The 21,433-nt window shown below is 39.5% G+C and overlaps 1 protein-coding gene across 2 annotated transcripts in view; it reads right to left on the bottom strand.

The window, feature by feature from the left end:
- The window catches only part of cratb (carnitine O-acetyltransferase b), a 94,704-nt gene that overhangs the window by 51,754 nt on the left and 21,517 nt on the right, over positions 1-21,433 (bottom strand). The window contains exons 6-9 of one of the 2 annotated variants that reach the window (XM_081377330.1): positions 11,916-12,090; positions 11,454-11,544; positions 11,225-11,312; positions 4,479-4,579 (exon numbers count right to left, since the gene is read on the bottom strand). In XM_081377330.1, coding sequence (XP_081233456.1) covers positions 4,479-4,579; positions 11,225-11,312; positions 11,454-11,544; positions 11,916-12,090 — 455 coding nt within the window. The remainder of the gene's footprint in view (positions 1-4,478; positions 4,580-11,224; positions 11,313-11,453; positions 11,545-11,915; positions 12,091-21,433) is intronic. The other variant, XM_081377331.1, reaches the window with a different exon arrangement.

Here is a 21,433-nt window from a genome sequence, read left to right on the forward strand (position 1 = left end):
GGCCTCAAGATAGTAACTCGTGGCCTCAAGATAGTAACTCGTGGCCTCAAGATAGTATCTCGTGGCCTCAAGATACTAACTCGTGGCCTCAAGATAGTAACTCGTGGCCTCAAGATAGTATATCTCGTGGCCTCAAGATAGTAACTCGTGGCCTCAAGATACTAACTCGTGGCCACGAGAAAGTGAGTTTTTTCAAGGCGAACGTTCCTTTTAATGTTTCCATGGCGACGCGTCACGCGATACACCGCAGCCACAATAATACTGTATGACAGATGTGTCGCTTTTATTTCGCTTTTCCTTTTTTATTCAAAATATTCACAAACTTGCTTACCATGTCATCAACTAGCCCCTGAGAGTACGGCGCCACATTTAGAATGTTCAGTGCTGCCAGATCCAAACTGTGCTTTCGCGCATTGGCTGGCGCTGAGCCAGAGTCGGACGCATTCAGCGCTGTCATCACAACTAAGCAGTTTTTTCAACTTCATAATGTTTATTTTTGGTTTCAGGTATTTAAATACACATAAGCACGAGTTAAACAATACATTTGGAGTTTGTAAAACACACTGATGTCTGTGGAAGCAGCAATAACAATCTATTCAAATATAATTTGCCGACATGTGTTATTCATATTAGACAAACATAGTGCAAGACAAGGAACTATAAAGTTTACTCTATTCTTCTCAGTTCACCGGCCACTTTCTTGCATTTATTTCGGGAGAAACTGATGAATTCACGTGCTGTAAATCCGACGGACAACATTGCAGCGCCCATCATGTTATTATAGATCAAGATTATTTATAAAGGTTTTTAAACGACTAAACACACTCACTTACACGTATGTGAGAATCGAAATATCAGATAGGCTAGTTCAGGGGTTCCCAAACTTTTCCATGCCAAGGCCCCCCAAATACCACTAGGTTCTGGCCAAGGCCCCCCTTTTGCAGGATGTGTTATTGAACCCATCGACAATACTATGGCACGTGTAGAAATAAATAAATAAAACATCTAGGTGAACATCAGATTATGTGATGGTGTTTGATACCAGAAAGATTATGCACCGATTACAATTTTCAAGGCAGATTCCGATTTTTCATTGAGTTTAACCTGCCGATACATATTTTAGTCGATTCTGATTGAATTTTTTCTTACCACTTTACAGCACACACAAATATTATATATATATTATATATATATATTAGGGCTGGGAATCGATTAGAAAAAATTAACTAATTACTTGCACAATTTGCTGTAATTAATTGCAATTAATTGCATTTCCTCCAAGCTTGTAATCATCAATAATTAAAACTTAGAATCACCAGAAAAAAAGGAACAGAAAATAGCCCTATATTAAAATAATATTAAACATCAATATATCAATGTATTATTCTTTTTCAATAATCAATCAACATAATCAATTTAAGATTTTTTTTTTTTTCAATTTTTTTTTTTTTTTTTACTAATTATAAAAATAAACTATAGTCCTAAAAAAGCTATTATTACACAGAGCATGTGATCAGAGCAGGTCATTTTAAAGGAATAGTTCACCCAAAAATTTAAAATTCTGTCCTCATTTACTCTTCCTCAAGTTGTTCCAAACCTTTATGACTTTCTTTCTTCTGCTGAACACAAAAGAAGATATTTTAAAGAAAGTCGGTAACCAAACGACTGATGGACCCCGTTGACTTCCATATAGGAAAAAAAAATATATACTATGGTCAATGGGGACCAGCAACTGTTTAGTTACAAACCTTCTTTAAAATATCTTCTTTTGTGTTTAGCAGAAGAAAGGAAATCATACAGGTTTGGAACAACTTGAGGGAGAGTAAATGACAGAATTTTCATTTTTGGGTGAGCTATCCCTTTAACATTGTTGCCCAGCATGCATAACAGCGCAGCAAACAGAAGTCTAGAGAGAAATTTCACCCTATTTGAGCGGACTTGCTTTTCCAGTGCGTGATCGGTACATGATTGGAGCGTTTGGGTCGTGAACGACAGAGCAGAACGCGCAGCGCGCCGACACACACACACACACACACACACACACACGGAACGGAGAGTGCGGCGGCGCACACGGAGCGGAAAAGACCCGCTCATTAAAGCTGCTCGAGAATGAAACCCGATCCACATATTTTCGGCTTTTTAAAGGTTGTCTAAGCGATCCCGGGAGACGTTTCTTCTTGTTGACATTCGAATTATTGTCAAACAAATCGGAGGCTAGCTAGACCCTCCCTCCTCCTCATCCGCGCACTAACCCCCGAACCCCACCCCCACATCATTCTTGTCGGTTATTGGCTGGAACAGTTTGTTGTGTTTCGTGCTGCGGGTCGCTCTGTTTGTTGCTCAGTTTGTTTTTGTTGCAGTTTGTGGAGCCTGTGGTGTCTACAGAGACCGCGTTTTTTTACAGTGTGTTCAGGGGACAGGCAGCTAGCAGATAGTGAGGAGATGTTTGCGGTATGTGACAAAAAATGTTTTGGCCTAAAAAACGCATGACATGACTTAGAGCACCTTTAATAGCAGCCGCAACAGGAAATCATTAAAACGAGGCAAAAAAAAGTGCTGCGTTAAATGCGTTATATTTTTAACGCGTTAAACATTTCAAATTAATCGCAAAGATTAACGCGTTAATTCCTCCAGCCCTAATATAGCCTATATATATATAATAAAACACCACTTTTACCCAAACTAATTAATAAAAACAAGTTTAAATTAATACATTTTCTATAAATATTTTTGTCTTCATTTTCTTTAGTAGGCTATGTCAGAAAAGAAAATGGAGACAAAAATCCTACTCCAGTTCTTGTTCAAACACACTATACATGCAATATGTGCATTTTAGGTACTTTTTGTGTGAAATCATATTTATTTTGTCCATCAAAAGTGTGCCTTCACTTTAATTGAGCGTGAGCAGCGCAGCAAAAATAGACTCGGCGCCGAAACCCTCCGCTTCACTACTGCTCATGCGACGCTCCTGCTTGACGCTCACGCGCTGCTCCTGCTCGCGGTGTGAATGCACTCACTGAACATGCACGCCGAAAAAAAATCGTGCTGCTCGCGGTCTGAAACGGCCGTAATTCACAAGGTTTCCTACATGTGCGTTCTGTGTGCATGTGTGATGCTGACGTTGCGCGATCATGTTATTCATGCGGCGCCCGAGTGCATTTGAATCAGCATATGTCAGACTGAAAATCACGTGAAAATCGGCCAATTCTTGTCCATTCATCTTCATCTCTAAAATATTAACATTAAAAGTATAATGTTAAGATAGGCTATGCAACAAATTATTATAATGTTATTTCATAACAATACTCATATTAGCAAATATTTAATATTTTATATAAATATATATTTTTTTACTTTTTTCCGCTTTTTTCCCCCAACTTGCTGCGGCCCCCCTGGCACCCCCTGGCGGCCCCCCAGGGGGCCGCGGCCCCCACTTTGAAAACCCCTGGGCTAGTTGATGACATGGTAAGCAAGTTTGTGAATATTTTGAATAATAAAGGAAAAGCTAAATACAAGCGACACATCTGTCATACAGTATTATTGTGGCTGCGGTCAATCGCGTGACGCGTCGCCATGGAAACATAAACATGGAAACGTTCGCCTTGAAAAAACTCACTTTCTCGTGGCCACGAGTTAGTATCTTGAGGCCACGAGTTAGTATCTTGAGGCCACGAGATATACTATCTTGAGGCCACTAGTTACTATCTTGAGGCCACGAGTTAGTATCTTGAGGCCACGAGTTACTATCTTGAGGCCACGAGATACTATCTTGAGGCCACGAGTTACTATTTTGAGGCCACGAGATACTATCTTGAGGCCACGAGTTACTATCTTGAGGCCACAAGTTACTATCTTGAGGCCACAAGATAGTTATAATAATTTTTTTTTTTGACAAAGTGGGACTAGGGGGGCTCCGTAATTACAAGACCTTGATGTTTTTCAGGTAGGTCTATTTCATCTATGTCTGCTTTACTGTAGATTTTTTTTGTCATATTGCTTGTAATTAGTTTCTTTGTTCTTATTTTATTTGAGACTGGTTACTTGTCTTTAGTAACCTTGAGAGGTTTTTTTTACATATATTAGTTAGGCTAATATTAGTCTTTTTGTAATATTGAAATTTGTGGTGAGAATTCTGAAATTTCAATGGTAAAAACCTTATTTAAAGCAAAAATATCATGATACTGTAAATGTGAAATGAAATTACTCATTTTGTGATATCAGATTTTGGTCATATCACCCACTTCTATGTGGCCGATGGCTAATGACTTTATTTTCACACTGAAGAAGCAGTTTTTTAATATGTCACCACACTTCACAGACCTACCGTCAAAAAAAGTAGTAGGTGTGAAAAAACAAAACAAATTGGCTAGAGAGCATTTATCAGTAATATTAACGCAATGCAGAGATAATAAATGATAGAAGAGGTTGTATCTGTGTGTTTTTGCCTTTCTTTAAGACATGCATGGGTTTGTAAATACCAGTATTTTAGCACATGATCCAACAATGTGGCTATAGGTGGACCCTCGGCTGTCGCATGTTCGTACAAGAGACCCCAAGACCCATCCTCACCAACAACAAACTGAACATATAAAACAGAGAAAGAAACAGAGAAAAAAACAAATAGATTAACAATGAAAATCAATGTTTCATTTTTTAACAATGAAAAAGTGCTTAAATGTAATTAATATTGATTTTGTTGTAGTTAATGCATTAATGAATTCAGTTCCAAGGAAACATAAGCCCATGTCTTTATTACTTTCGGTAATTTGTGTGGATGACACTCGCAGCACTGCAAAATCACTTTTTGTTTAACAATATAATAATAATAATAATAATAATAAATACAATATATTTAATATTATTCAATAAAAACACAACTTTATGGATCTTACAAGTGTAAAGATGCAGTCCTCCACTAGTCTTCAACATTAACATTTCTATGATGAATGATGGTATTTCACTTGTTGATTTTCTAATAAATATTTTTCACAAATCACGAATCACGATACACAAATAACATTGTTAAACATCCCATCAGGGTTTGATTCATGAATAAATGACCTGAAAAAAGGTTAATTCTCCATTTACTCATAAATGTGAGCTCTATTATAGCAACTTTTGTGTATGTGTGTATAAGGGATACAACTGAGCTGCGGCTCTGAGGTCTCTAATTAATAAATAATAAAAAAATAAAAAACAGAATTATCCAGTCATCATGTCAAGATAACAGTTATTTTTTTTTATTATTAATTTGAGGATTTAGAGTGGCAGCTCAAGTTACTTATTTAAAGCTAGGGTAGGTAATCCTGTTCAGAAACACTTTTTTTTATACTGGGTGAAATGGTCCTTCCATCCTGAGAGTAGTCAATACATTATGTGTTCAGAAAAAGGAATGAAAACAATCAGACCTATGTAGCAGCTGCAGGACAGTAAAAACTCTGACCAATCACTGCCACTCGGTCCGAGTGTAAAGAACCAATCAGATGCCTTCAGAGCCAGGAGGAGTGTCTTAGCAGTGTCAATCAAGTTCGCGTACGCGCTGATCGCCCCTCTCTTGCACAGCGCGTACCGTCATTCAAAATCAAGATTGCCGGTGTGCCGAGCAGCTGTGCTAATGGCGGACAAACAACCAAAACTGCCAATTTCTCGAGTGGAACCTGCTCATACAACAAAGACAGGTAAACGGAAAAAGACCGATGACGATAAACAAGCCCGTCGGAGCCCATTGACTCAGTGTTAAAACTCTAGCCGCATAACATACAGATAAAATGTCACGCACTGTGCAAAGCAACAATTGAAACCTGCTTATTCACTGGCTTGTCATGTTGCTAAAATAATGTACTAGCAAACCTTATTTAGCATTACATATCGCTAGAATAATTATTTACATAGCCTACTGCAACGTTAGTTACCGTTATATTATCTTACTAGCTATTTATAACTCATAGAAAGAGTGCAACGTTATAAAGTTACATTACATGTATTGCATAATACGTAATGATTTGAAGACCAAGTTTGTAGTCAAAGTATGGGCAGGCCAGTCAATGTAAAGCATTTCGTCCCTACCAGTGAATGTGCCATAACTGTTTATCCGTCGTCATCGGTGACCCTGCATGTTTACTCCGCTGTGGGGGGAACTTTACATAACAAAATACAAGTTTAACAGCTAGTAGGCCTAACGTTATATGTTATGAATCTTACACGAAATTCATCTTCATCACAGTGCAACTAATGGAAATGGAAAAACGTGTATCAACGCAACCTGTTTTTAGCTTTGCCTTATAGTTAATAACTAGCTCGTTAGCGAATCAAAAAATATATATTTTAAACTTTACCAATATCGATATGATAGCTTGATAGTGAGTAGGCTACTAAAATACATCTTATTTGTTTATATTCATAATGATAAAGTTAGATTTTTTTATTACATGTGATTCTGACATGATGCTACATGCATTGCGCTCCTTCCTCTCCGCTCGTCTCAGGTAAATAATGCGTCTTCCAGCTCAGCTGTCGGAGTCGCGCGTTCATGTGTTTTGGGGGCGTGGCTTTGGAAGGACCCCAGAAGGGAGAGGGTGGACTGAATGGAAATAATGAGCTGTCTTTAAAACAGTCGTTAGAGGTCTACATACACTCGATTTTTATACTTTCTTTTTCAGAATACTTACATTTTAATTATGTATTGATATTGTAACAACAATGACTCTGTTTAGGGAATTTATTAGCTCAATTAAGAGGTATTATTCATAAGATATGAATATGCATATGTCGTTTACATATATTAAATTATTCCAAACAAGGAATAGGTCGAAACCTCAACTTGTATCAATAATTACACGATTTCTCGTAGTACTTACTGATATAGGTGAGTAGAATTATATTTTAATTAGGGGAAATTTAGGTAAAGGTTAATGTTCACGTATTTATGCAAAACTGTTCGTCCAGCGACCAGCGTGTATAATTCTTGAACAGCTAACCTGTGTCTTTAACAACGACAAATAACCCTTTTCTTGTGGCCACAAAAGAATGATTATTTTCGTGTTTAGACAATTTTAGATATTTCAATAGTGAAATCAAAGGTAGAGCTTTAGGTGAGACCACACTTTCAGGGATTTCAGTAATGGAACAATATGAGACAGATTCACTTCAAAGGATTATAGAATTTAATATAAAGCAAACTAAAGATTACATGTACTAATCATTACACGCAGGAGTAAATAGGCATACCAAACAAACAAACAATATAACACGATCGTAAAAATGAAACAATAAAATAAAATAAAAGTAAACTAAACAAAAATTATGAGAGAGAGGTAGAAGGAAAGAGAGATAGATTGAGAGAGTGAATTAAGGTAATTTAAATGTGTGTGTAGAATGGTAAGAACCCGTAGGCAAATGGGTGTGTGCCGGAGCACGTGTGGGAGAGCGTAAGTGGGTGTGTGAGTGTGTGTGTGTGTGGGTGTTTATGCGTGTGTGTGTGTGTGTGTGTGTGTGTGTGTGTGTGTGTGTGTGTGTGTGTGTGTGTGTGTGTGTGTGTGTGTGTGTGGAGGGGTGTAGAAAAGTTTGAGAAAGACAGGCAAACAGTTTCAAATTCCTTAACAACGAAACCCCAAAGCTTCTAGTAATTCTTAGCCAAACTTAGAACAGCATTTTCTTGAATTGCAAATTTAGAAATATACTTTACGTATTTTGCCAATGACCCTCGATCGTGTGTGCGTCGGTGTGGACAAAGAGCCTGGAAACCCGTGGTCAGCTGCGGAGTTGTTGCAATGTTAACTCAGGACGTGCGCAAACTTTAACCAAAGATGATTTTAGTCTTAAGTTGGTTAAGTTGAGTTTTAAAGGAAATTATCAACTGAAGTAGAGTATCAAGAAAAGAAAAACTTAGGATAAAACGAAACGAAAGCAGATGAAGGTTTCTTGGAAGAAGGCGTGTCTTCTTTTCTCTCTCTGGCAAGCTGCGAAGGATGGAGAGATCGCGCCAGGTTTTGAAGGAGCTAAATCCCCACCTTCTCCTGTTTCTGAGCCAATCATTTGGAGAGGGCGTGTTGTGTCAACCTCCTCGCGTTTACACAGTACACGCCTCCTCTGACATGTGTTTTACAAGGATAAATTCGGTTATAAACCTCGATAGCCCGGGATTAAATGAAAGAAAGCATAATTTTATACATGGAGGTAAGAATTCAACATCGTTGGTTCTTCCTGAACACAACGATATCACGGACCGTGGTTCTAGTCGTTAATACATGAAATTACATGATTCTTAATGATAATACGCATTTCATTTTTTGATTATACCATAAAACTTAGTTATAATGGTCTTCCATATAAGGACCATGCAACATAACACAAATACATTTCAAAAATACATTGGCAAAAGATGGGTTTTGACCATAATGTCCAGGGATGAGAATGTCTCTGTGTTTTTGCATGTATGGTCGGACTGAAAAGTTCATAACCGCCTGCTGAACTCTTGTCCTCGCGCCGCGGGGTGAGAAGGCTATGTGTGTGCGTTTTTAGCAATGATGCACTTAACCCTCTGGAGTCTGAGCGGTTTTCTGGGCCCTTGAGATGTTCTGACATGCCCTGACATTTGTGCTTTTTTCAGTTGCTTATAAACATATTAATGGCAAAGGTGTAAATTCACTCTATAAAGCACAAACAGGGCTACCATAATATGTGAGCCACGTGTATGTACATGTTTTAATTTTTGAGAGAATAATGTTTATGCGTGGATATTGAAAAAACTAAAAACTAAAATTTCTGAAATAAGGCCACAAAACACATAGTAAATATGTGTCAATAAGACTTTTGACCAATGGATGTCGTCGCCTATAGTTTTTTCTTCAAAATTATGTGAAAATAGTCTTGCTTTATCGTTCAAATAAAACCATACATTGATTTAAATTGATGTAAAACAGGTTTTGCTTGGAAAGCCAATATGCGAGGGGGCGTGAACGAGGAGTGGTTTTCACCTGAATTACCACCCACTCTGCATAATGATGAGCCATTCACACAGGTGTGAAACTGGCTGAGCCACAATGCTTGGACAAAAGATATTTAGAAGAAGACTTATATTGACCATTTAAGATTTTGCTTACATCTATCTTGTACATATGTTGTGCTATTTTATTAAAAAGGTTACAATTACAACAATAATTACAATTTCAACAATATTTCAAGTGTACTCTTTCTTTGTAAAAAAAAAAAGAAAGATTATAGGCCTACATTTTATCTATGTATTCATTACTTTGAATATAGCCAACATTGGAACAGCTAACATCTTAGTTGATGACTTTATTTTTGACAAAAATATTAGGCTATTTTATATATAGAAATTGCTAAACAAAAGCTTATTTGACGAGGCAGTATATTCTACAGTAAAAACTGTACCCAAATCTACTAAACAAAATGTTGTCTTTCATATTTCGCCTGACTGTAAAGTTGTTTTCATGAAATATTAGGGCATATAAATGTTAATTTGCAGTTTACGTTGCTTATACAAATAGCCAACATTTTATTTCAACATATTTCAGTCGATTTTTACTCATCTCAGTATAGCAATACAGTTTGCTAAAACATCATCATTCGTTGACGATAGGCTTATTTACTTTAAATCCAGGAAAGTTGTTAATGAAAAAATTATTAAAATTAAGATACAATTGATACAAAACGAAATTCGTTTTAAAGAAAGGATTTGTACTTTTTGTTTTGAGGTCTCTGTGAAAGTTTGAAAGTCTTTTAGTGTTTTTTTTTAGAGCTCGCGTCCATAATGGAGAAAAAACAGAGCGCATGCCGTTCATTCGTCAATAAACAGAAACCCGAGAAGGAAAAACTTACTAGTATTCCTCAGCTCCTATTCCTCGTATTCCTCATTATTCCTCACAGCGCTGCAAGACGGTGTAAGCAAGTAATGTTCTGAATAAACTTGTGTTTTGGTTTTCTCGAGCTGATGGGGGCGTTCACAGGATTGCGCGGATTACCTCAGCCATTTGCGTTTGAATAGCGTGCGCTCTCCGTGGGCGGAGTCACATTACATTTGAATTAGCTCTAATTAGGTCGACTGGAATCGCTCTCTTTTAATACAGATTTCACAAGATGAGAATATTTGTTTTTTATATAAATTACTTCATTTAAAAGAAGAGATTTCAAGCTTCATAAAGACATATATCACGTGTATGTGTGAGAAGTATTCACTGAGTTATGGTTCATTTTCGGACGCGTTTCAGAATGGACTACACGGACAGAGAGAAGGCAGAACTCGCTTCGTGTTTATTTTTCTTTATTTGTCGAAAAGCACAACACTATGTTTTTATTGTGAGTATACACAAAAATAATACACATTTAACAGAATCGATTGATGTATGGAACTCCTATGGAAAATCAAAGTCAACAGAGTATTCATGAGTTTCTTTTACACTGATAAAAAAAAAGCAAGCTGGTATCGCCGGCGATACCGTCGACCTCAGGGGGTTAACATGGTTTGGGACATTTGTTCAGATAAAGTCTTGTTGTTCTGAGGTGTAAATCAGTGTGCGAGATGTCCCAAGGGGGTTTTTCGGAGATCGCTCAACTGGTCAGCAGATGTTCGTCCGGCCATAAACAAAAGGGTTTCTGTTGATTTAGCAGTAAGTCTGTTTATTTCAGATAGGCCGTCAATGATTTACGCCATTTGTGAGCGCCATTTGGTCTGCATGGCTTACGCGGCAGAATCTTGAGACAATGGAGGTGTTTGTAAATGAGTATTCCAGTACGTTGATTAGGTCCCAGACTAAAGGGGGGGAATCTAATCACGGGATAATCTCAGTAATTTAATCAACACGCCGTCTGATCATGTGCTTTGTGTTACAATATATACATAAAGTTTAAACAAATTTGAAAAATATTTTTTTTAGACCATTCTTACCTACCCCAGCTTTAAGTTAAACAATCCATTGTATACATCAACTCTGAAGGTGATGATACATGGGGCAACTTTTTGAGCAATGTTGCTGGGCAATGTTGCTGGAAAATGTTGCCATCAACGGGCAACCTAGTGAGACACAGGGCCCACGACCGATCTAAAGTATCCAGACAGAAATTTGTTGCCCATTCTCAATGGGAAAGCGCCCAAGCAACATCGCTCTGCAACATTGCTCAGAAAAGTTGCCCTGTGTATCATCACTTTGACAGTCCTAGTTTAAATGACAGAACATTAAGAATAGGCCTCTGACATATAGATCACCTGTAGAGTCTTGTCAAACCAGCGATTGCCACTGTTTGAATAAGTCCCACCGCCATGCAAAATCTGTGCTGCCATTCGACTAGAATACCTGCCAATCAATGAACATTCTTGGCATCAAATCAAACCATCACCGATAAAGATGTAAACACTGTTAAAATCATTTAAAAGAAAATACACTGCTTATCTCTAGCAACTGTTCAATAACAATCAATGTAAACACAATTCTTACTTCTCATCAGAAATCCTCATAACTGGAGAGTCCAAGCACAACGTAAAGATTGATTTCTCTATCAGCCTCACAGATTCTTTATTGATTTTATCTAAAGAGGGGGAAAAAAGTAAAAACAAACAAAAAAGCTTCAAATCAAGCATGAAACTCTCGACACTGGAACTATGCAGCTAGATGGTCAAGAGTGAAATTGAATCTGCCTGTAAGCCACATGGGCCATATGTGCGGAGGCAAAGACTGACCTCACATTGTACATAACACTTTTGTGCATCACTCTAGCTAATGGATAATTAAGAACACTACTTTAATTTTTAACACTATATTTAAGCAATATACAACCACAACCTTTTGTTGTGTTCTCAACATTTTTGAATGAATGTTTTCTGAACCTTGCAGTTAGATGCAAGTTAGAAAAATCTATTATTGTGTTAAATAGTAGTTCAGTGTGCAGGACAGATATACCTCTGAGCAAGCGAGTGTAAGCCTGACCCCATGTGTGACGATGCTCGCTGGTCAAAATTCCCATTGGTTCCTTGTCGGTTTTCCACGACTGAGAGCGGATCCGCAACAGCTGAGCGTGGATCTGACTTTCTGTCAATGGTGTTCCATCACTGTTGTAAACATCCAACTGGAAAAACTACACACACATACACACACACACACTCAACCACTTACATGTTTGTAATCACTAAGATTTGTATGTTTGTTTTTTAAAAAAGAAACAGGATACTTTAAAATTAGAACGTGATTTATTACATGAAACCAATTTTTAATAATATTCTTCTTATAATCCTGTGACCAATAATTCACCAGGAGTATTGTGCAGTGAAGAGTAACATCAAAAACTATAGATATAGAAACTGCAACACGCAATATGGCGGAATAGGTCCCACCTTCTAAGTTAAAGAGCCAATCACTGATTGTTAAAATCATTGCGTCACTGCAGCTGCCATATATATATATATATATATATATATATATATATATATATACACACACGCACACACACATACATACATACAGTTCTATGCATAAGTTTAGACACCCATGCTAAAGTTGACTAAAAAGAGGAATAAAAAATCATCTTTTGGAAATTGAACTTAATGCCTTAATTTAAAAAATTAGGAAAAATCCAACCTTTAAGGACACCAATTCTCTTTGCAGTGCAGCAGATTAGTAAAAAAATCGTTCACTTTGGTATAGAAGCATGAAATTTGGCACAGATACTCTCTAAGGGCCACTATTTTGGAAAAAGGCGTTGGCCACTCAAAAATTCAATATGGCGGCCATTTTTCAAAATGGCGAGCCATTGCTATTCAATGCTTATTATATCAATTATTCAAACAGTGATCCAAGCATAAAATTTGATACAAATATACTCTCTAAAGGACATGTTAATAGAAAAAGATGCTTGTCCCTCAAAAATTCAAGATGGCCGCCATTTTTAAAGATGGCCACTGTTCCTGTCGAATATTAAGGTGAGACATGGCAGGCAAAAACATTGTTTGTTTTTTTTACTGGTCAATTTTGAGATTTTTGGATATTTGTCTTCAATAACATGTCTTCTTTCAGACTGTGGTGAAAAAAAGTCCAAAAAACACATTTAGATCTTTATTTTACTACACTTTGTCTGTTTGCGTCTGTAGATTTCGCGTAAATTCAACAAAAGTTGTCGTTGTAAATCCTCCCGCCGATCCGCGATCTCTGTCTGCTCTCTGTCTTCACAGGCACTGCTGGAAAGCTCTCTCTTCACTGTACAATGCTGTCGGATCCAAATATGGTCATTTCCTTTTTATCAGCAACCAATCGAGAAAGTAAAAGGGCTGAATGCGCGATCTCATTGGCTGATGATAAATCTTTAAAGCCCGTTTTCTCAAAATGACCTTTCTTTCATACTCCAAGTCTGAAATCTCCACTTCAGTAACACCTATATACACCAATCTTTCCAGTCTTGTACCTAGTTATATTATGAAGACATTTACAGAGGGATCTGTAAATATATTATTCCTAGCCTGATTTATATAACATTTTATTCCAAAAAACATGGCGAAAATCATTTTTTAAGGCTATTGACAGTATATTATGATTTACAGGATAACAAAAGTAGATATCCATAAATGCCTCTGTATTTTTCCCCATCTAATATGTGAACACAATGAAAAAATAATTTTTAATCTGGCTTTATCCAATACTCAGATTTCGTTTTTTTAAATATATACAAATTAGCGCATATTTAATTAGATATTGCATAATTTGCTAATTTAAACATTAAATTACATAAAACATTTAATACAGTTTTTTTATTTTTACCCTATTCATTCGTAGTGTCTCGCCTTAATTATTTAAATCGTTAAAATGGTGATGCAAGCATACAATTAGGCAGAAATACTCTTCAAGGAACACTCTTTTGGAAAAAGGTATGTGCCACTCAAAAATTCAGGATGGCCACCATTTTCAAGATGGCCACCATTTCTGTCAAATAGTTATAATGTCTGCTTTGTCTGCCTCCTCTTCTTTGACCTGTCCAGCTTAGTTAAACTTGCCAGGGATATAAAATCCCCGCCGGCATAGCTCTTAGGTTCAATGGAGTTCATACACAAGCCTCTCCACCACGGCAAGGTGTAGTCCACAGAGAGGAAGGGCCACTGTTAGAAAAAAGGATACGCTACTGGTACAGGTTGCACATACAGTGGGGAGAACAAGTATTGGATACACTGCTGATTTTGAAGGTTTTCCTACTTACAAAGCATGTAGAGCATGTAAATAATTAATTTGCATTTTATTGCATGACATAAGTATTTGATCACCTACCAACCAGTAAGAATTCCGACTCTCACAGACCTGTTAGTTTTTCTTTAAGAAGCCCTCCGGTTCTCCACTCATTACCTGTATTAACGGCACCTGTTTGAACTCGTTACCTGTATACCTGTACACACACTCAATCAAACAGACTCTAACCTCTCCACAATGGCCAAGACCAGAGAGCTTTGTAAGGACATCAGGGATAAAATTGTAGACCTGCTCAAGGCTGGGATGGGCTACAGGACAATAGGCAAGCAGCTTGGTGAGAAGGCAACAACTGTTGGCGCAATTATTAGAAAATGGAAGAAGTTCAAGATGACGGTCAATCTCCCTCCATCTGGGGCACCATGCAAAATCTCACCTCGTGGGGCATCAATGATCATGAGGAAGGTGAGGGATCAGCCCAGAACTACACGGCAGAACCTGGTCAATGACCTGAAGAGAGCAGGGACGACAGTCTCAAAGAAAACCATTAGTAGTAACACACTACGCCGTCATGGATTAAAATCCTGCAGTGCACGCAAGGTCCCCCTGCTCAAGCCGAAGCATGTCCAGGCCCGTCTGAAGTTTGCCAATGACCATCTGGATGATCCAGAGGAGGAATGGGAGAAGGTCATGTGGTCTGATGAGACAAAAATAGAGCTTTTTGGTCTAAACTCCACTCGCCGTGTTTGGAGGAAGAAGAAGAATGAGTACAACCCCAAGAACACCATCCCAACCGTGAAGCATGGAGGTGGAAACATCATTCTTTGGGGATGCTTTTCTGCAAAGGGGACAGGACGACTGCACCGTATTGAGGGGAGGATGGATGGGGCCATGTATTGCGAGATCTTGGCCAACAACCTCCTTCCCTTAGTAAGAGCATTGAAGATGGGTCGTGGCTGGGTCTTCCAGCAGGACAACGACCCGAAACACACAGCCAGGGCAACTAAGGAGTGGCTCCGTAAGAAGCATCTCAAGGTCCTGGAGTGGCCTAGCCAGTCTCCAGACTTGAACCCAATAGAAGATCTTTGGAGGAGCTGAAAGTCCGTATTGCCCAGCGACAGCCCCGACACCTGCAGGATCTGGAGAATGTCTGTATGGAGGAGTGGGCCAGAACCCCTGCTGCAGTGTGTGCAAACCTGGTCAAGAGCTACAGGAAACGAATGATCTCTGTAATTGAAAACAAAGGTTTCTGTACCAAATATTAAGTTCTGCTTTTCTGATGTATCAAATACTTATGTCTTGCAATAAAATGCAAATTAATTACTTAAAAATCATACAATGTGATTTTCTGGATTTTTGTTTTAGATTTCGTCACTCACAGTTGAAGAGTACCTATGATAATAAACAAACTACAGCTGGTTCAAAACGCAGCAGCTCGAGTTCTTACTAGAACCAGAAAGTATGACCATATTAGCCCGGTTCTGTCAAAACTGCATTGACTCCCTATTAAACATCGCATAAATTTTAAAATATTGCTGATAACTTACAAAGCACTAAATGGTTTAGCTCCGCAGTACTTGAGCGAGCTCTTAACGCATTATAGTCCGTCACGTCTATTGCGATCTCAAAATTCCGGCCAGTTACTAATACCTAGAATATCAAAATCGACTGCTGGCGGTAGATCCTTTTCCTATTTAGCACCAAAACTCTGGAACAGTCTTCCTACCATTGTCCGGGCAGCAGACACACTCTGTCAGTTCAAAGCCAGATTAAAGACACATCTCTTTGACCTAGCATTCACATAATACATTATAGACTTCTATAATTTAATGTTAGGCTGCATAGATTAGGTCAGCCGGAACCGGGAACACTTCCCATAAATCCTGATGTACTCGTTACATCATGAGAAGAATGGCATCTACGCTAATTTTAGTGTCTGTGTTTATCCCGAGGTTTTCCTGCAGCCTGCCGGATCCAGGCCGTATCCAGATCTAACGAAGGACCTTCGTCTGGACCGATGACAACGCAGTGCTGAAGTGCCAACTAGTCTCTCCCTATGGAGGATCCCTCTACCACTATACAGATAAAGGCGTTGCCGGGAAAATTCGTTTTGCGTTCCTACCCCAAAGCAACAAAATAAAATAAAATTCTTTATCAATATTTATAAGGAAAGACAAGTACTTTGTTTAGGCTTGGCTTGTAGCGAATTCCAAATCTGCGTATTTTCAAACGCACATAACTATAGAACCTGTTCTAAATGCGCATGTGAATGCCATCAGCGTTTCTCACAGGTTCGCGTTTAAAGTCTGTGTAGAGGGAATGGTGTCGTCTTAGCAGCCCCTAATTTAATAACAAATGATCGTTGCGACGGAAGCAAATCAATCAAAACTAACTTTAGATGGAAAATAACTTAACTCTGCTATAAAGCCAAAACAATCTCTGTTACCTTAAATTATACACTTATCTCTGTGAAGCTGCTTTGAGGCAATCTACATTGTTAAAAGCGCTATATAAATGAAGATGACTTGACTTGATAAAAATTACAGACTTCTACATGCTTTGTATGGGAAAACCTGCAAAATCAGCAGTGTATCAAATACTTGTTCTCCCCACTGTATCTGCGAGAGGGAAGGCGGAAGGACCATCAGAATTAAGACTGGTTTCAACAATATAGGTGACCAGTTCAGAAAGAGCCATAAGAAAGATGGCTGGTTGAATCGTTTCACTCTGTGACTCTTTCTCAAGCCTTCTGAGGTGGAGTTTCTCTCTGTTGTAAAGATGAATGAGACACAAATGATGGTATTTCAGCTCCTGTGCAATGGCATCAGCACCACTTAGTTGAGACAATAATATAGCATCATTCAGTGTTTGTGCACATTCATGTAGTCTGTCATTCAGTTGCAGTGTCATTACCTGACATAGGTCAGATTCAGGAGATATGTTATCACAAAAGAAGCAAACCTGATCATCTAGACTTTTCTGCATCATGGTTCTGCGATGCTTTGTTTGGCCTTCATCTGTCTCACTACATTGAGCATCTGATTGTTGCTTCTGGGCACGAAGTAACTTTGTGTTGTTGAACCGAAGTCGACAATTGTAGTGATACTTCGCTTGGTTCCTTCTCAAGTAGCTTCTATACCACCACCTTCATCCAGTCGTTCCAGGTCCAGGGTCATTGGCATGTTCATCTTGTGAAAGAGTGGAATGTTGGTGGCACTCATTTTATAGCCATCATGTTGAGAAACATGATGGGTAGGTGGTGATAGGAGGGGTTCCTTTGTGTCTGTCTGACAAAGACAACATTTCATCCAATCAGTTGGCCTCTTGGCTGACATGGGATTTTCATTTGCTATTTTGGAGGTTTGTTGTCTGATTAAGGCCGAGGGGTTATCCTTTTACCACCTCAATCATAGACATAGTACACATTCAGGTATGGGATACAACTAGGTACGGGTCACCTACACCTAGCCTGATCATTCATCCAGTGCCATTTAAGTCCCGTGTGATCTGTACACCTTCCAGGTAAGCATACATCAACAAGTCATGTATTGCCCCGCTTACCCTTGGCTCGGCTCTCCCACGCTGGCACAACCTGTCAATTCGGGTGCGGTTTAGGAACACTAAACTTAGCTATACTATTACTACTAGTCAAGAACTACAGTGAAAGTAAAACTAGATTAGCTGACACTGAATCCCATGCTGAGTTCCACAGCAGTGAAGTCACCAGTGTGCCCTGGTTGTGTAATGACGTTCACTCTATTAAACAAAACCTTCCTTAACACATTAAATTGAGCTCTGACAGATATGGTGGCCATCTTGAAAATGGTCGCCATCTTGAATTTTTGAGTGGCACATCTTTTTCCATGATAATGTTCCTTTAAGAATATTTGTACCAAATTTCATGATAGCATCACCATTTGAAAAAAAAAAATTAAGGATTCAAGAAAAATGGCGGCCATCTTGAAAAATGGCGGCCATCTTGAAAAAAGGTTGCCATCTTGAATTTTTGAGGGACAAGCACCGTTTTCCAAAAAAAACATTCTGAAGAGAGTATTTTCACAAAATGTTATGCCTACATCACTGTTTGAACGATTGACATAATGAGCATTTGACAGAAACAGCGGCCATCTTGAAAAAATGGCCGCCATGTTGAATTTTTGGATGGCCAGCGCCTTTTTCCCAAAGAGTGACCCTTAGAGAGTATCTGTGCCAAATTTCATGCTTCTATACCAATTTGAACGATTCTCTTGAAATATGCCATTAATCTGCTGCACTATTGTGAATGAATAATGTATCATATATAAATAAATGTTCTTCCTTAAAATACAGGGTGCATAAGTTTGGACACCCCTATGTTAAATTCCCATAGAGCCAGGCAGATTTTTATTTTTAAAGGCCAGTTACTTCATGGAGCCAGGATACTATGCATCCTGATAAAGTTCCCTTGGCATTTGGAATTAAAATAGCCCCACATCATCACATAGCCTTCACCATACCTAGAGATTAGCATGGAGTACTTTCCATAAGATCATCTCTCAATGCAAATCAAACCAGCTATTAGGCTAACTGAAATAAAACCATGCCAATCTCAAGGTATGGTGAAGGCTATGTGATGATGTTATCCTCTTTTTAAAATTTGCACCCTGTTGACTTCAATGGGGCAAGATTTAAACCAGCTTTTAGCCTCTTAACATCCTTGATGTGTCATTACAATTGCACATACCTGTATTTTCTGCCAGTTTTTGGTCGAAGTCCATAGTAATCAATTGTCGAGTTCACATGCATAGGTTTAGTACCTATGATCACGCGCGTAAACTCGACAATCGATTACTATGGACTTCGACCAAAAACTGGAAGAAAATACAGGTATGTGCGCTGGCTGAAATAACATCATTTTTATTAATATCTTTCACATCTACTGCAGTCAGATTCACCCGTGATCACTCTGAAGGAATCACTCACATTAGCTGTGCACTTGTGATGACACATCAAGGATGTTAAGAGGCTAAAAGCAGGTTTCGTCGAGACAAAAACTTTGAAGTTGGCTTGAGAAAGTTTGGACCAGAACGTTTTTTGCTAGGCGGTTGCTAGGATGTTATGGGTGGTCGCTATGGTGTTGCTAGGCGATTGCTAGGGTATTCTGGGTGGTTGCTTTGGTGTTGCTAAGCGGTTGCTAGGGTATTTTGGGTGGTTGCTAGGCTGTTGCTAGGGTGTTCTGGGAGGTTGCTATGCTGTTGCTAGGCGGTTGCTAGGGTGTTCTGGGTGGTTGCTATGCTGTTGCTACGTGGTTGCTAGGGTGTTTTGGTGGTTGCTATGCTGTTGCTAGGGTATTCTGGGGGGTTGCTAGGGTGTTGCTAGGCGGTTGCTAGGGTGTTTTGGTGGTTGCTATGCTGTTGCTAGGCGGTTGCTAGGGTATTCTGGGGGGTTACTAGGGTGTTGCTAGGTGGTTGCTAGGGTGTTTTGGTGGTTGCTATGCTGTTGCTAGGCGGTTGCTAGGGTATTCTGGGGGGTTGCTAGGGTGTTCTGGGTGGTTGCTATGATGTTGCTAGGCGGTTGCTAGGGTGTTTTGGTGTTTGCTATGGTGTTGCTAGGCAGTTGCTAGGGTATTCTGGGTGGTTGCTAGGGTGTTGCTAGGCGGTTGCTAGGGTATTCTGAGTGGTTGCTAGGGTGTTGCTAGGCGTTGCTATGCTATTGCTAGGCGGTTGCTAGGGTATTCTGGGGGTTGCTAGGCGGTTGCTAGGGTTTTCTGGGTGGTTGCTATGGTGTTGCTAGGCGGTTGCTAGGGTGTTCTGGGTGGTTGCTATGGTGTTGCTAGGCGGTTGCTAGGGTATTCTGGGTGGTTGCTAGGGTGTTCTGGGTGTTGCTATGGTGTTGCTAGGCGGTTGCTAGGGTATTCTGGGTGGTTGCTAGGCGGTTGCTAGGGTGTTCTGGGTGGTTGTTATGCTGTTGCTAGGCGGTTGCTAGGGTATTCTGGGTGGTTGCTAGGCGGTTGCTAGGGTGTTTTGGGTGGTTGCTATGCTGTTGCTAGGGTGTTCTGGGTGGTTGCTATGCTGTTGCTAGGCGGTTGCTAGGGTGTTTTGGTGGTTGCTATGCTGTTGCTAGGGTATTATGGGGGGTTGCTAGGGTGTTGCTAGGCGGTTGCCAGGGTGTTCTAGGTGGTTGCTATGATGTTGCTAGGCGGTTGCTAGGGTGTTTTGGTGGTTGCTATGGTGTTGCTAGGGTATTCTGGTTTGTTGCTAGGGTGTTGCTATGCTGTTGCTAGGTGGTTGCTAGGGTATTCTGGGGGTTGTTAGGGTGTTGCTAGGCGGTTGCTAGGGTGTTCTAGGTGGTTGCTATGATGTTGCTAGGCGGTTGCTAGGGTGTTCTGGGTGGTTGCTATGGTGTTGCTAGGCAGTTGCTAGGGTATGCTGGGTGGTTGCTAGGGTGTTGCTAGGTGGTTGCTAGGGTATTCTAGGTGGTTGCTAGGGTGTTGCTAGGCGGTTGCTTGGGTGTTTTGGTGGTTGCTATGGTGTTGCTAGGCGGTTACTAAGGTATTCTGGGTGGTTGCTAGGTGGTTTCTAGGGTGTTCTGGGTGGTTGCTATGGTGTTGCAAGGCGGTTGCTAAGGTATTCTGGGTGGTTGCTAGGCGGTTGCTAGGGTGTTCTGGGCTGTTGCTATGGTGTTACTAGGTGGTTGGTAGTTGTCACAGATGGTTACTATGGAGTTTTTATAGAGTTCTTAGCATGATCTTGACATGATTTAGCACTTAACTAATCGCTATTAGCATGTAGCTATTCACTGCTATTCACTGTCATGTCGAGTGATTCCTTCAGAGTGAACACGGGTGAATCTGACTGCAGTAGATGTGAAAGATATGAATAAAAGTGATGTTAATTCAGCCAGCGCACATACCTATGCGCGTGAACTCGACAATCGACTACTGTGGACTTCGACCGAAAACAGGATGTAAATACAGGTATATGCGCTGGCTGAATTAACATCACTTTTATTCATATCTTTCACATCTACTGCAGTCAGATTCACCCGCGTTCACTCTGAAGGAATCACTCAACATGGCTGGGCACTTGTAATGACACTTCAAGGATGTTAAGAGGCGAAAAGCAGGTTTAAAACTCGCCCCATTTAAGTCAACAGAGTGCAAATTTTAAAAAGAGGATAACACGGTGTAGGCAACACCGATTTTTGTCGTTGTTCTTTGTACTGACAGCACTCCAAATTTACAAAAAAATGAGCTCAATGTTAAAAATGACCAG

The sequence above is a fragment of the Scardinius erythrophthalmus genome (genome assembly GCF_964197995.2).
Source record: "Scardinius erythrophthalmus genome assembly, chromosome: 10".
Taxonomy (NCBI): domain Eukaryota; kingdom Metazoa; phylum Chordata; class Actinopteri; order Cypriniformes; family Leuciscidae; genus Scardinius; species Scardinius erythrophthalmus.